Raw genomic sequence first — 15,000 nt, 5'->3', positions numbered from 1 at the left:
GGACTGAACCCGCAATTCACATGTTTGCAAAGTGGACGTCTTAACCACACAGCCATAGCAAGAGTTTAGTGAACAAAAGCATCGTAGAATAAGAATAGGTATATCCTTGACTGGTTTGCCGCAATTTCCATGGTAACTGTGACTCTGTGCATGCAACTTAATATTAAAAAAAACACACAAAAAATAATTTTGTTCGATGCACCAGCTTTTATATAAAACGTGTTTGTTATTTAGTGACCGAAGCCAAAAACGAGTAATTGCGAGCCAAGTTTTTAACCACATGACGATGAACGCACTACTACTACTACTACTAGCTGTAGTTGAAACTCCTTCACCTTTCCTCCTCCTTTCCCTCGTCATTCTTCTTTTCCTCCTTCTCCCCTCTGTCTCCTCTTCCTCCTCCTCCATTACAACTACTACTGCTGCTGTTACTACTACTACTACTACTACTACTACTACTACTACTACTACTACTACTATTACTACGACTGCTGCTGCTGCTGCAAGCCTACTTCTTAATAGATTTGTAGGAGGAGACCATAATTATGCATTCGACTACAAAGGCAACAAAAGGTATTGGCAGCAAAGGGGAGAGCGGAGAGAGGGAGAGATGGTGAGAGAGAGAGAGAGAGAGAGAAAGTGTGTGTGTACCTCTCGTCGCCGCTTGACATCTGGTGTTGGTTTGTTTACATCCCTTTATACTAGCGGTTCGGTAAATCGGATCGAGTTTGCCAGGCGGTTGATCTTTCCTCTCTGACTTAAGTATTGAGTTCTTCATCAGATAATGCACACACACCTATCATATCAGCTTGTATATATTTCATAATTCTTACAGTGAAATGCATGTACGTGTGTGTGCGTTTGTGTGTCTGTTGGTGTGAGTGTGAATGTATAGCTGAATATATGTTTATGTTTAGGGATTGGTGTAGATATAGAGGAAGAACGAATGGTAAAAGTATAATTTTTGTTTACATATGCCCGAACGCGTGTGCGGTTCCTGTGTTCAGGCATATTCATATAATCCTGATGCAATCATTTCAGAGTCGTTTGTCGAAGTGACGCACACATATCTACGCAAACAGTCAACTTGTATAATTATATATATTTATATCTATTTCACAAATATATAAAAATTTGTCTATATCTTATTAATGTGTTAGAATGCTTCAAATTGTTACCAGGACCACAAATCTAGGAAAACTGCAGATAGCAAGGCAGAGAGACGATTAAATGGTACTCAGTACTTTACTGGTAGATATTGTTACGAAGCCGAGCGCCGAAAGGAACAAGGGCCATGTTGCACTGACTGGAAATGAGCCAGAACTGTGTAAAGGACTTCACACACTTAAACATACTCTCTTATGCTACCTCCATATACACACAACCCCCCCCTATAGGTGGGTATTCACACACTTTTTCAATCAAGGTTCAAAAGACTTTCCCAACAAAGTCTCCCTACAAGGTTTCCAGGATTCTGTGACGTGTACAACAGCGCCCCCCGCTCGCTCCACTCATCGGGGTACCGGTCTGTTGCAGTGTCGCCCATTGTTGCAAGCTGAGTGGACTCATTGTTTGGTCTGGACCAATTCCACAATAGCATAGTTTGCAAGGGGCGAGTGCGGGGCTGACGACCCTGGATGACGTCTGTAAGGGAATAGCACTTTTGGGTCTGTTGTATGGGCCTGAATAAGCTTGAAGGCCCAGGCGGGAAGTAAACTCAAATACTGCCCTGGTTATCACACTCTCTAGCTTCGTCATAACAATTCCACCACTGGCCGATGGTCACTCTTTCTGTTTTTGGTCACTATGTAATCCTGTCAGAACTACCTGCTCTTGGTGGGCAAGTCAGTGAGTAAACTGGGTCCCTTTACTAGCCTTTTCCCTAGTAAGGAGGACGGGTGGGGCATCCAAATGAATTACAGGGAAAAATACCGAAAAAAGAAAATCTGTTGAGGTCGTATGTACTTTATGAGAGTGAGTGACACGAATTTGTGGAGGATGACATTGGCAGCACCCAAGATTATCAGCGAAATAGGTTTGACAATCAGTCAGTGGGATTTTGCTGTGTGGATTGTACTCAGAGCTGCACCTTTCTCATATACTATGTCTAACTGATTCAAACTTGAGGGTTACATTAAGGGTACATTAAGGGTACATCTATATGAGCAATGCTCGGACACCTCGGACCCAAATTCATGGCTATGTGGTTCTGTCTCACTGCGAAGCAAGTTAAGCAAGTGTCTACTATTACAGCTCCGGATCGACCAATGTATGTAAGTGGCTTTGGTGGACGAAAACTGTGTGAAAGCCCGTCGTGTGTGTGTGTGTGTGTCCAATCACGCTTGACAACTGATGTTCTTTTGTTTGCGTGTCCATAACTTAGCGGTTCAGGAAAAGACCTCGAAAGAATAAGAACCAGGCAAAATTATGAGAAGCACTGGGTCGATTTATTCGACAAAACCCTTCAAGGCGGTGCTCCAGCATGGCTGTAGTCCAATGACTGAGGCAAGCAAAAGATACAAAAAGGGTAAATGGTTGTTCATCTAATCGAACAACTGAAGTTGAAAGTGAGAGGAATTCGTCATCTCGAGTCGCTCGTGCGTTTCATGTGGACTGATCCGTTCTCACATAAACATGCAGACACATCTCGTCAAACCAACAACAAACCACCGCACCATATACCAGACATTGCTTAGCGCACTTCACATATATTTACAGAAAGACACACTATGTATATATGTGTGTGTGTGTGTGTGTGTATTTACTCCCTTGGCTACTGGAGATAAAGTTGTGCTGATGACGGTTATCGGGGTAGAAAAATGTGTCCTCTTATCTCTAGACAATAAACCAGCCTTTTATTCCTGAATGGCCTTTGACTCTTAAGATTATCTCCCCTTCTCAAGTGAAGCTGATCTTAATCACCCTTTTTAATAATTTTGATACAGCCTCTAGTGGCAAAAATAATCTTAATACAGCAAGAATTTATGTTCTATGATATTTGATATACCTGTGTGTATATATATATATATGCGTGTGTGTGTATGTGTGTATATGAATATGCCTGTTATATATTATACACACGTGGTCATCATCATCGCCGTCGTCGTCCTCGTTGTTCCTTAACGTCCGTTTTTCCATTCCGGTATGAGTTGAACAAGTCTTCTTTTTTTAGACAGTATTTTACCGATAGGTATCCTTCCTATCGCCAACCTTCTCAGACAACTTTTAAAACAGATTTTACTCACCTGATTCACCAGGTGCAAAAACACGTTCACACTCACGCACACACAAACACACACACACACACACGTATGCGCGAATGTGTCGTAACATCTTGTCTTATAACATCTTGTGTCATAAACTCATTGATTCTCTCCCATTTTCACGTCTGGATTCCGTTGATTCCCTTTTTTTCTGATGGACTCCCTCCACCCCCATTACCAGTCGATGTTTTTAAAAATCCTATTATATTTCTATTGTCAAATAATCCTTTCTACTCTAGGCACACGGCTTGGATTTTGTGGGGAGGGGGCACAGTCGATCACATTGCCCCCAGAACTCAACTGGTACTTAGTTTATCGACTCCGAAATTTATAATTAAATAATATTAAGAATTAGAGAAATATTTTCTGTATTTATTCTTTTATTCTTTTACTTGTTTTAGTCATTTTACTGCGGCCATGCTGCAACACCGCCTTTAGTCAAACAAGTCGACCCCAGGACTTATTCTTTGTAAGCCTAGTACTTATTGGTATCGGTCTTTTATTGCCGAACCGCTAATTTACGGGGACGTAAACACGTCGCCATCGGGTTGTCAAGCGATGAGGGGAGACAAATGCATGCATACACACACACACACTCACACACACACATATGTATATATATATATTTATATATATATGACCGGCTTCTTTCAGTTTCCGTCTACCAAATTCACTCACAAGGTATTGGTCGTCCCGAGGCTATAGTAGAAGACACTTGCCCAAGGTGCCACGCAGTGGGACTGAGCTCAGAACCATATGGTTGGAAAGCAAGTTTCTTACCACATAGCCACACCTGCGCCTAGAAAAAAGTAATGCGCCCAACCTGGAAAACCAGTGGGTTGCGCATAAACAGCATCAAAATCTTATATGGATTTCTAAGAGTCATAGGGACCGTGGTGGAGGACACCTGCACCACCTCTATGTAAAGGAACGAATACTTTATAGAGCACAGAGTAGGATTGACCAATCGCAGCTATTCTGTGACAATAACCACACACAATCAGTGAGCAATGACCATAGAACATACAACACTTATAAAGAACCACACAATACACAGCACTCCTAGACAACAACACCACCACCAACAACAACAACATTCACACAGCACCACCGAACAGTTACGTAATGATGCTAGTCTCTCGTAGTCCGAGAAAGATGGTTCTGTAATTTGTTGCTGAACAACCTGCTCAAATGATTCGCTTATAAGGATCAAAATGTCTGTGTTGTGCATTTGGTTATTCCGTTCATTGAATCGACGTTGCCCGAACGGGTGACATCCGGTGTCAGAGTGATCGCAGAGCAGTGCGAGATGAAGTATTCTGCTCAGGAGGACAATGCACCACCCAGCTCAGGAATGGAAACCACGATCTCGAGATCGTAAGTGCAACACGCTAACCATTCGGCCATGCGCTTTGACACAATTACACAATAACCCTGAACCATCTCACAACACCCCTAAACAATCAAACAACACATAGCGTTACTGAACGATAGCATACCACACAACACTACTCAGCGATCACGCTCTACACAACATCTCTAAATAATCACACAACACCACCACTGAACAATAACTACGTAACGAGACTACCCAGCAACGACCGAGGACCTCCGTGACACATAACACCACTGAGTCACAAGACTACATCACGGAACCTATACAACACACAACACTTATCACTGGTGATCCGTCCATTCTATACCAATTGAGAAAAATAGCGGTACACACTTCACAACAACACTGAAATGCAACGACTACACACCACACAATAGCTCTGAAAAGCAACTGCACACCACACAACACTGGTGAAAAACGCTGACACAACATCATAGAAAAACAATCACACACCACACAATACTAGCGAAAAGTAACTACACACCATACACACGATCAAACGATAATCACCCCCCCCCCATAACACACCTATCGCAAAACCCTTATCAGGCGAAAAACTTAAATCCGTAGATCCTTCGTCGATTTCAACGATGACTATTTCAGCTATTTTGGTCAACAAAACTACTTATCCGTTGAATTGCAGTGTTGGTGGCTGAGAATTCCACAGACACTTCTATTCCCAAAGAAATTCTGGGCTGGGTCACCGTGGAACATTGTGACACAAGGCTAATAACAATGTACCCTGCTTACTCTCAAAAGGAATGGATGGTCGCGAATGGAACGCTTTGTATAATATGTCTGCTAAATCTGTGTTCATTTAATTTTAAACAGCATTAACGATAACAGCTATACAGGCTCGGGCATGGCCGTGAGGTTAAGAAGCGCGCGTTGCGGGTTCGGTCCCATTGCGAAGCTCCTTGGGGCAGGAGTCTTCTACTATAGCCCCAGGTCGGACGGAAATTGTGTGTAAGGCACTCGTGTATTGTGTGCATGCGCGCACGCGTGCCTGCGTGTGTGCGTGTGTGTGTACCTGTGTGTGTGTGTGTGTGTGTGTGTGTGTGTGTGCGTGCGTCCCTTCGTTTACCTTTCCCAGTACTTGGTAACCGATGATGCTTTGTTTACGTTGTTGTAACTTAGCGGCTAGGCCTAAGAGATCGAGAGAACCAATACCAAACTAAAATAAAAAAAAAGCATAACTCCTGGGGGTCTCGGTTTGTTTGTCTAAAACTCTTCGATGTGGTGGCACAGCATGGCAGTAATCGTATGCCTGAAAAATAAAAGATAACATACACAACAATAAAACACGCAACTGAAAATATGAGAGGAAGGTCATGGCTGTAGCGCTTTTCTATCATAGGTCTTGCTTGCTCAATTATGACCTAAACGACACCAAAACAACGATAACACACACATGTATACGACATAATAATCACACCACACACACACATCGCATGCAACACACACACACACACACACACACATATATACACACACACACATCAAACGCACCGCCTACATCGTCTTCCTATCACTCCTACTCTTCTTGCGTAAAACTCTTCCTCCTCCATCCGCGTTTATGTTCCTCCTCCTCCTACTCCTTCCTCTTACTATTTCTACCATTTTTGCGTCATTCTTTCTCACAGATCATGGCCAACGGTACGATACAACAGAAGGACACTACCTTTACCAAAATATTTGTCGGAGGTCTTCCATATCACACGTCGGACAAATCACTGCGGGAGTTTTTCGATCAGTTTGGAGAGATAGAAGAAGCAGTTGTCATTACGGATAGACAGACGGGGAAAAGTCGCGGCTATGGATTTGTAAGTAAAAAAAAACATCTTTATAATTTAATCCAATTCCATTTAATTTCGTATCATCATCATCGTCATCATCATCATCATCACCACCATCATCATCATCGTTTTTAACGTCCACTTTTCCATGCTTGCATGGGTAAGAAGGAATTTGTCGAGGCAGATTTTCTACGGTCGAGTGCCCTTCCTGTTGCCAAACCTCTCCAGATTCCAAGTAAGATATTTTCCACGGTTGACCCGAAACCTCTAACCCTGCTCGCATGATAGTGATGGTCATTCACAGCCGTGACGTCATGTCTAGAGATGGTTTGAATATGGAGGAAAAATCTCTAAGTACTAGGAATTAAATCAGATTTAAGGATTTGACGGTTGCATAAATAACTATAGTAAATATGGCAAGGTTTTTTGTCTGTCGCACTACCGATTCTGCCAGTCTATGATGATATTTTCTGACTCCACATGTGGTGGAAGAGTAATTTAAATTGATGATTCTCAAAGTTACATCTATCAGTCCTCAGCACCACCACCACCACCACCACCACCACCACCACCACCGCCACTGCCACCACCACGACCACCACTGCCGCCACCACATAAAATATTACTGAAATTATTTTGTTTTTTTTCCTCTTTGTTAATGAGAAACAAATAGGGTTCCGTTTTTGTATTTGGTTTGTAAGAATCTTGATGTGATCTCGTGTGTTGAAACAGATTTTGTTGTATCTCAGGAGGGTCGCCATGCCAATAACAAACACATGCCCTGGTTCTATTTCACTTTTTTATTATTCGTCAGTTGGTTAACCTTTTAACCAAATGACTTTTCGGTTGTTTGATTAATCACTCGGTTTATCGATCAGTCCTTTCGTTGGTATTCACAACTTCTTCTTTGATATTTTCTCTCCCTTTCTTCCATATAAGCACCAGATTTGTGAGGTTTGGCATAATGACCCATCTGAGATATAACAGAATAGAGTGTGTACTCGTGTGATTCTTTTTTTCCTTGCCAAGGTGGTGGACAAGTTTAAAATGCTTAAAAACCGTCTTAATTTTCTTAAAAATGGCAATTTGTTTGACCATTTTTCAAACCCCAGTTCCTCCAGGGGTCTGAACCCCTACTTCTGTGAGAACAATCTCACTCCCAGTTCTTCACTGGTCCTTACTTTTAACGACCTCAGAAGAAATGCAGACAAATACAACGTATATTACAGATTGTCACGAAATAGCGTTTGCTGGAATCGAACCAAAGTCTCTCACATGACATCATGTTTCCTTAAATCTTATGCTGAAGCCACTGACCCAAATTCGGTCCTCGAATCCCTTTCTTGTGTCCACATCACTGAAATGACTTTCCGATCTGTCACAGCAACATCCTCACAGAAGTCTTTGTTTACACCCACGATCATCTTTCACACTTACCAGAATATTCACACCTTTGTTCATCTGACATGTTTGTTGGTATGTTTGCACCTGGACCTAGTTGGAGTGCATAAATTGAAATTTAATTGTGTGACCTCATATCATTTAATAACATGCTTTTATGAGCAAACAACCACAAATGCTCACATGTAATGACAGCTAAACAATTCAACAACAGACGTCAGTGCGACCAAGCCCTCCTGCAGACGGAGCAATAAAATCGTACATCCAGAGTTAAAACATCCGCGTCCTAAACTGGTTATGTCGGTTCGTTTACAATTTTTGTTTTAGTTGGCGGTAATGTTTGAGGTAGGTGAATGCAATGGCAATGTGTCTCAAGCATTTGTAGTGACATCTGGCGACAGCAGACGAAGCACATCTGCTCCAAAAGGAAGTGACCGAGTAATCATATATTACTGGATAAGGATAAGGCGGCGAGCTGGCAGAAGCGTTAGCACGCCGGGCGAAGTGCTTTGCGGTATTTCGTATGCCGCTACGTTCTGAGTTCAAATTCTGCCGAGGTCGACTTTGCCTTTCATCCTTTCGGGGTCGATTAAATAAGTACCAGTTACGCACTGGGAGTCGATGTAATCGACTTAATCGTTTGTCTGTCCTTGTTTGTCCCCTCTATGTTTAGCCCCTTGTGGGTAGTAAAGAAATAAGTATTTCGTCTGCCGTTACGTTCTGAGTTCAAATTCCGCCGAGGTCGACTTTGTCTTTCATCCTTTTGGGGTCGATAAATTAAGTGCCAGTGAAACACTGGGGACGAAGTAATCGACTGGTCTCCTTCCCACAAATTTCAGGCTTTGAGCCTGTAATAGAAAGGATTATTGGATAATGACAGATTAATAAGGACTAGGCCGAGAATTTATAGGTTAGTTATGTTCCGTATTGGTATGAGTAGGATTTCAAAATTACGAAGAGGTTTATATTGGGGTGCTGTGAGCGGCACGAAGTAGGGAGAAGGTTTTTAAAGCGGATCCCTTGTTGTATAATGACATACGTTGCGTATGATTGGAGAGAGGTGAGTCAGGATACTTGGAAAATTGCAGTAAACCCCCCCCCCCCCCAAAAAAACAGAATTGAATGGTTTGTCTTTTGTTGTTTTAGTCGTTAGATTGCGGCCATGCTGGGGCAACACCTCGAAGGATTTTAGTGGAATGAACCAACCCCAGGACTTACTTTTAGCCGGCTACTTATCCTATCGATGTCTTTTACCGAGCCATGAAGTTACAGGGACGTAAACACACCAACACCGTTTGTCAAGTGGGGACACACATTCACGCACGTACACACACACACGCACCATGTATGTGTGCGCGTGTATATATATATGCACATAAACAGGCTTCTTTGTTCTCCCCCGAAACTATAGCAGAAAATACATACCCGTGGTGCCAGGTTATTGAGCTGAACTCGAAACCATCTGCTTGGGACACAAACTACTCCTCAACCACACACCTTGTGTGTATGAATATGTACCATTCTTCGCTGAAACATATATGTGTGTTTATAGGAATGAATAAGCTTGTAAGAATAGATGAAGATGAAAAGAAACCTGAATTAAAAAAACAAGTACGGTTGTTTATTTTAAGCAATATAAATGATTGTCGACGTTTACCTTAACCTTATTGTAGGAAAAAACACAAAAATCGTTGGGGGAGGTTAGCTAAGTCAGACAGACATCCTTTCCAGGGGGTAAATTAATCCATCATTAACCATCAAAACTACATTCAATTAATGGGAATTATGAGTCTCTGGAGATTTTCAAAGATATTTGCCATTTTTCAAAATTTATTTACATTTTTTTGTTAATGGTTCTAATAATTCTAATGTTGTTTCCAAGTTGGAATCTTAATAACTTTGGCTGACTTTCGAAATTTTTTCAACCGATAATTTCTAGTCACTTAATTTCTTTACTATTATTATTATTATTATTATTATTATTATTATTATTATTATTATTTTATGTTTGACTTTTGCTTTACATTTGTACAAGTTGGCTCCAAGTCTCACCGAGAGACCTCAAGAGACAACAAGTTGGAAGTTCATGTTGGTGTTATGCCTAGGGTGCCATATATTTGGTTTTGTACATAGTGTTGTTCTAGAGAATGTTTAAGAAACCATACAAAAATTATGTTTGTTTTAAAACTTGAGATTACATAGAAAGTATTTTGCGTAGGATATGGGCAGTTCCCATGAGTACTATCTTTTGAATTTCTGCCATTTTGGGTTTTCCTGGTATCTAAGCTAGGTAGCAATCAACCTCTTTTGCCATCATTCCCAGGGCACCTATGACAACAGGTATTAGTCTTCAGGTTCCACATTTTGCTAATTTCTATTTCAAGATCTTTATATTTGCTCATTTTTTGGTAGGTCTTGACAGATACATTTATATCGATTGGGACAGTCATATCAATGAGGAGGCTATTATTATTAAGGCGGCGAGCTGGCAGAATCATTAGCACGGCTTTACATTCTGAGTTCAAATGCCGCCGAAGTCGACTTTGCCTTTCATCCTTTCGAGGTCGACAAAATAATTTATTTTCCTTCTCACATACACTTGCGTATACATATAGGCGCAGGAGTGGTCATGTGGTAAGTAGCTTACTTAACAATCACATGCTTCCGGGTTCAGTACCACTGCGTGGCACTTCTACTATAGCCTCGGGCCGACCAAAGGCTTGTGAGTGGATTTGGTAGACGGAAACCGAAAGAATCCCGTCGGTCCCTCAGGGGACTGTCTTGGGCCCCGCTCCTCTTTATAATTTACATAAATGACCTTTCCAGCGTCGTATATCCCTGCAAAGTGAAAATATTTGCTGACGACACTAAGCTCCAGCAAATCATCAATGAAGAAGCAGACCAAACCCAACTCCAGTCTGATCTATATGCTGTGAGTCAATGGGCAGACAAAAACAAATGCAACTAAACGAGGGAAAATTTGAGCTGATGCATTTACTAAAACAGCATACTCTCTTCCTTCAGGGGAACCGCTCACGGCATTTAACAATGTAAGAGACCTGGGTGCAATTGTAGATAACAATTTCAGTTGGAGTGCCCACATCAACAATAAGATCGATATAGCTCGTAGGAGAGCTTCTGGATCTTAAGAACCTTCCGGTCCAGAGAACATGGTGTCATCATTTCACTTTTCTCCTCCTTTGTACGGCCACACCTCGAATACTGCTGCCCCTTGTGGTCTCCTCATACAAGACAAAACATCGCGAGGATTGAATCACCCCAGAGGGCACTCACTAAACGAACTGAAGCCATGACTGATCTCGATTATTGGGACCGCCTTAAAGCCTAGAAAATCTATCTCTCCAGCGCCGCCGCGAGCAGTATATCATTTGCACGATGTGGAGAATATATATTTTTTTCTCTCTGTATGTTTCTTTCTGTCTCTCAATCTCTCTATTTCTCTCTCTGATGCACACATGCATTGGTCGTCGAAAGAAGCATCACTCGTGTAAATGTCATCATCGACGTAAACAAATGTCTTGACTCTACTCTACGTTATCGAGTAATTTACATTAGACAGTGCTTCTCCGAGATTTTAAACGGGTATCTAATGCGCGCGCGCGCGCGTGTGTGTATGTGTTTTTTTTTTGTACTCTGAGACAAAAACTTTTCAACTCCAATCCGATGTTCTTGTCCTTCACATTTATTTGTCAAACTGTTTAAATATGCAGAAATGTTAATTTGTTTGTTCTCTGTTATTCTTTCCTATCTCTTACGACTACTAAGCACTACATTGTCGTTGTGCTTTAATGGACTTGAATCCCGTTTCCAAGAGACTTATTCTACTCTTTAGAACGCCATTTTATCAAATATTTTGTCCATGAAGAGATTTAAGCTACGCATTACATATATATATCCTCATGGCAGGGAACTGCTTAATTTGTCTGTCTGTATGGTTGTCAGCCTATCTATCTATCTATCTATCTATCTATCTATCTATCTATCTATCTATCTATCTATCTATCTATCTATCTATCTATCTATCTATTCATCTGTCTGTCCACCCGTCTGTCTGTCTACCTATCTGTTTGTCTGTCTGTCTATCTATCTGTGTATACATACATACATACATACATACATACATACATACATACATACATACGTACATACATACACACATAAACACACACACACGCACTCACACGCACACACATTTAATAATTCTTTTGTGGAATAATAAAGTTTTGTGTTGTAGCGTGTAAGTTTAAAATCGTCCTGAAGTCGAAGGTTTTTCTGCTTCCAGATCCCCTGCTCCCCAAAAGAATTATTCCACATTTTCTCAGTATTCATGTTTCTTCTTATGGCGACTCATAATAAAACGATTTTACATTAAACCTGAAGAATTACTCACATTTATTTAAGAATTATAATAATTATTTAATTAGAATTAATTATAAAAGAATTACTTGTTATACTTTTGCAAGAAGAGTGGTGACAGTGACCTGGAGGTTTCGACCTGCTGGCCTTTGTTGGATTATCCTTCAACTTGATACATCGCACATCCTATGGATGCGAGGTTCAGAAGATCATTTTGCAACAGCTACGTAGGTGTGAGTTCGAGCCCTTTGCGTTGCACTTTGAGAAAATTGCTTTCTACCATAGCCTCGTTTCAACCAAAGCGTTAGGAGTGAAATTTGGATGGCAAAACAGTGCAGAAAGGGTCATTGATTAAGTCCAAACTGGCAACACCAGACGCTTTGGTTCCTTTAGTGGAGTTCCTTTATTAGAAGTATTCGTATCAGGCTTTCTCTGTCTGCGAAAACTTCCTCCCTCCTTCCCCCTTCCCCCTTTTCTCCATCATATTTGGAATCCCTGTTTTAGGGATCCTCACATAGGTTTTTAGGGATTCTCACATAGCGACTAAAACCAATTTGAGAATGAAAGGGCGAAGTTGGTAAAATATCGAACCATTACATTAGCTGACCATTCAGTCAGGCAGACACTTTGTTATCATTGAACATAATTAAACGTCCCATATTTTAATGAGAAAGAATTTTTATGAAATCTGTTCCAAAGTTTTTGTTTCTTTTGACAGAGTGGCATCGTACCTAGGCAGAAATAAGTTTCTCATTTTTCTAATTAACACGACAAAAATTAGAATTAAGCAGTAGTTCCATGGGTCTCGGCGATTCTGAAAAGAATTAAAATATGCTTACTCTCTTTCTCTCCCTCTCTTTATCTATCTATCTATCTATCTATCTATCTATCTATCTATCTATCTATCTATCTATCTATCTATCTATCTATCTATCTATCTATCTATCTATCTATATCTCCAGCTATTTGTCTCTATCTCTTTCTCATTGTCTGTATGTCATTGTCTCCGTCTTCCTTTCTTGTGTCTTTCTTAAAATTCTATTATATAATCCATTCGCACATTCCACAGGTAACAATGGCAACTAAGGAGTCAGCGGAACGAGCTTGCAAGGATCCTAATCCTATTATAGACGGCAGAAAAGCCAATGTAAATTTGGCTTATTTAGGTGCTAAACCAAGAGGAATACAGACAGGTAAGGTGTTCAGACATTCTTCCTTCTAGTTTAAAGAATATTGCTCTACCTATCTTCTCTCTAGCAAAGAAGGGAGTTCAAATACAATTTAGGAGATAGTTATCCGACTTTCTTAATTTGCCCTTTTGTCAGGTCAAGTTATTTATCTTTTAGGTTAGAAGGGTAGAGTCCTTGGCTCTTGACGAGCTGTCCGAGACTGAGGGAGAGTGCAGAAGGTCTGTCCTTGGTTCTTTACAAAGCTTCCGAGATATTGGGAGGGAGAAAGTTGTTCTCAAACTGGTAACCTAAACCGAATGCTTGCAACCTGGTGTTTGTGTGCTTGCCAAGAACAACATCTGGTCATTGCAAACACCCAAGAATCAGGTAGTGGTATTAAACCGGGAATGTAGGTATAGCGGGATTTGAACTCAGAACGCAAAGAATCAGAACAAATACTCTGATACCTTGAACCCAACGCTCTAAGGATTCCGTCGAAGATTCGTGCTGTATTCATCGACTCTGGAATGATGAAAAACAAAACTGACTTCGGTGAAAGATGCCGGAATAGATTCGTGTTTGTGTTTGTCACCCACCATCGCTTGACAACCGGTACTGGTTTATTTGCTTTCCTGTAACTTAGCAGTTCACCAAAAGAAAGCCGACAGGAAAAGTACCAGCCTTAAAAATAAGTACAGGGGTTTATTATTTCGACTAAAGTGTTCAGGGCGGTGCTTCAGCAGGGACCCAGCGCCATGGCTTAAACGAGAAAAAGATAAAAAAAAAATATAAGCAATAAAACAGATCAGGGATGGAATAAATATTCATGAAGTCCGTTTGTAAACACGTCGATGGAAAGAACAACAAAACCAACAAAACAAAAGAATAAAACCGGTGCATTTAACAGTCGGACGCCTACGATTGATATTCTTTATCAAGTAACATGTTTAAAGAGATATAGACACGAAAACAGCTCGATACATTGGCGATGAGAACAATACAAACACCGACACTGCTCAGATATATGTGTGTATGTATGTATGTATGTATGTGCATGTGTATGTATGTATGCTATACATGTATAACAGTTAACAAACATGAATTATAATACCAAGAAGGCATACATTTCAGTGTCCTTAAGAATGTATATATGTATGTATGCATGTACGTATGTATATATGTATGTATGCATGCATGCATGCATGTATGTATGCATGTATGTATGTATGCATGCTTGCATGTATGTGTGTGGGTATGTATGCATGTATGCATGTATCTATCTATCTATCTATCTATCTATCTATCTATCTATCTATCTATCTATCTATCTATCTATCTAGCTAGCTATCTATCTATCTATCTGTGTACCTATATGAGTTCCTTTCACTCGAACAACACACCAATACCCATGCAGGTATCTTATAGCTCAGTGGTAGAGCATTCGACTGTAGATTTAGGGACCCTGAGTTCGAATCCAGAAATACCCTCTACGTATTCGTCGAAGTGCTTGACATTATAAAGAGCAACCATGCCTCCAAGAACGACAGAGGAAACGTTGCATCTTGTGTCCTGACCCGCCAAAGAGGGCAGTAAAACCA

The 15,000-nt window shown here is 40.8% G+C and overlaps 1 protein-coding gene across 1 annotated transcript in view; it reads left to right on the top strand.

Annotated features, from left to right (window-relative positions):
- The window catches only part of LOC118761813 (RNA-binding protein 38-like), a 30,970-nt gene that overhangs the window by 14,878 nt on the left and 1,092 nt on the right, over positions 1–15,000 (top strand). The window contains exons 2-3 of the mRNA XM_036499969.1: positions 6,303–6,482; positions 13,303–13,426. Of these exons, the coding sequence (XP_036355862.1) occupies positions 6,306–6,482; positions 13,303–13,426 (301 nt within the window). The 5' untranslated portion in view covers positions 6,303–6,305. The remainder of the gene's footprint in view (positions 1–6,302; positions 6,483–13,302; positions 13,427–15,000) is intronic.

This window comes from Octopus sinensis, unplaced genomic scaffold (assembly GCF_006345805.1).
Source record: "Octopus sinensis unplaced genomic scaffold, ASM634580v1 Contig17643, whole genome shotgun sequence".
Taxonomy (NCBI): Eukaryota; Metazoa; Mollusca; class Cephalopoda; order Octopoda; family Octopodidae; genus Octopus; species Octopus sinensis.
Note: the sequence above shows the minus strand (reverse complement) of the source record. Positions and strands in the feature narration are given on the sequence as shown.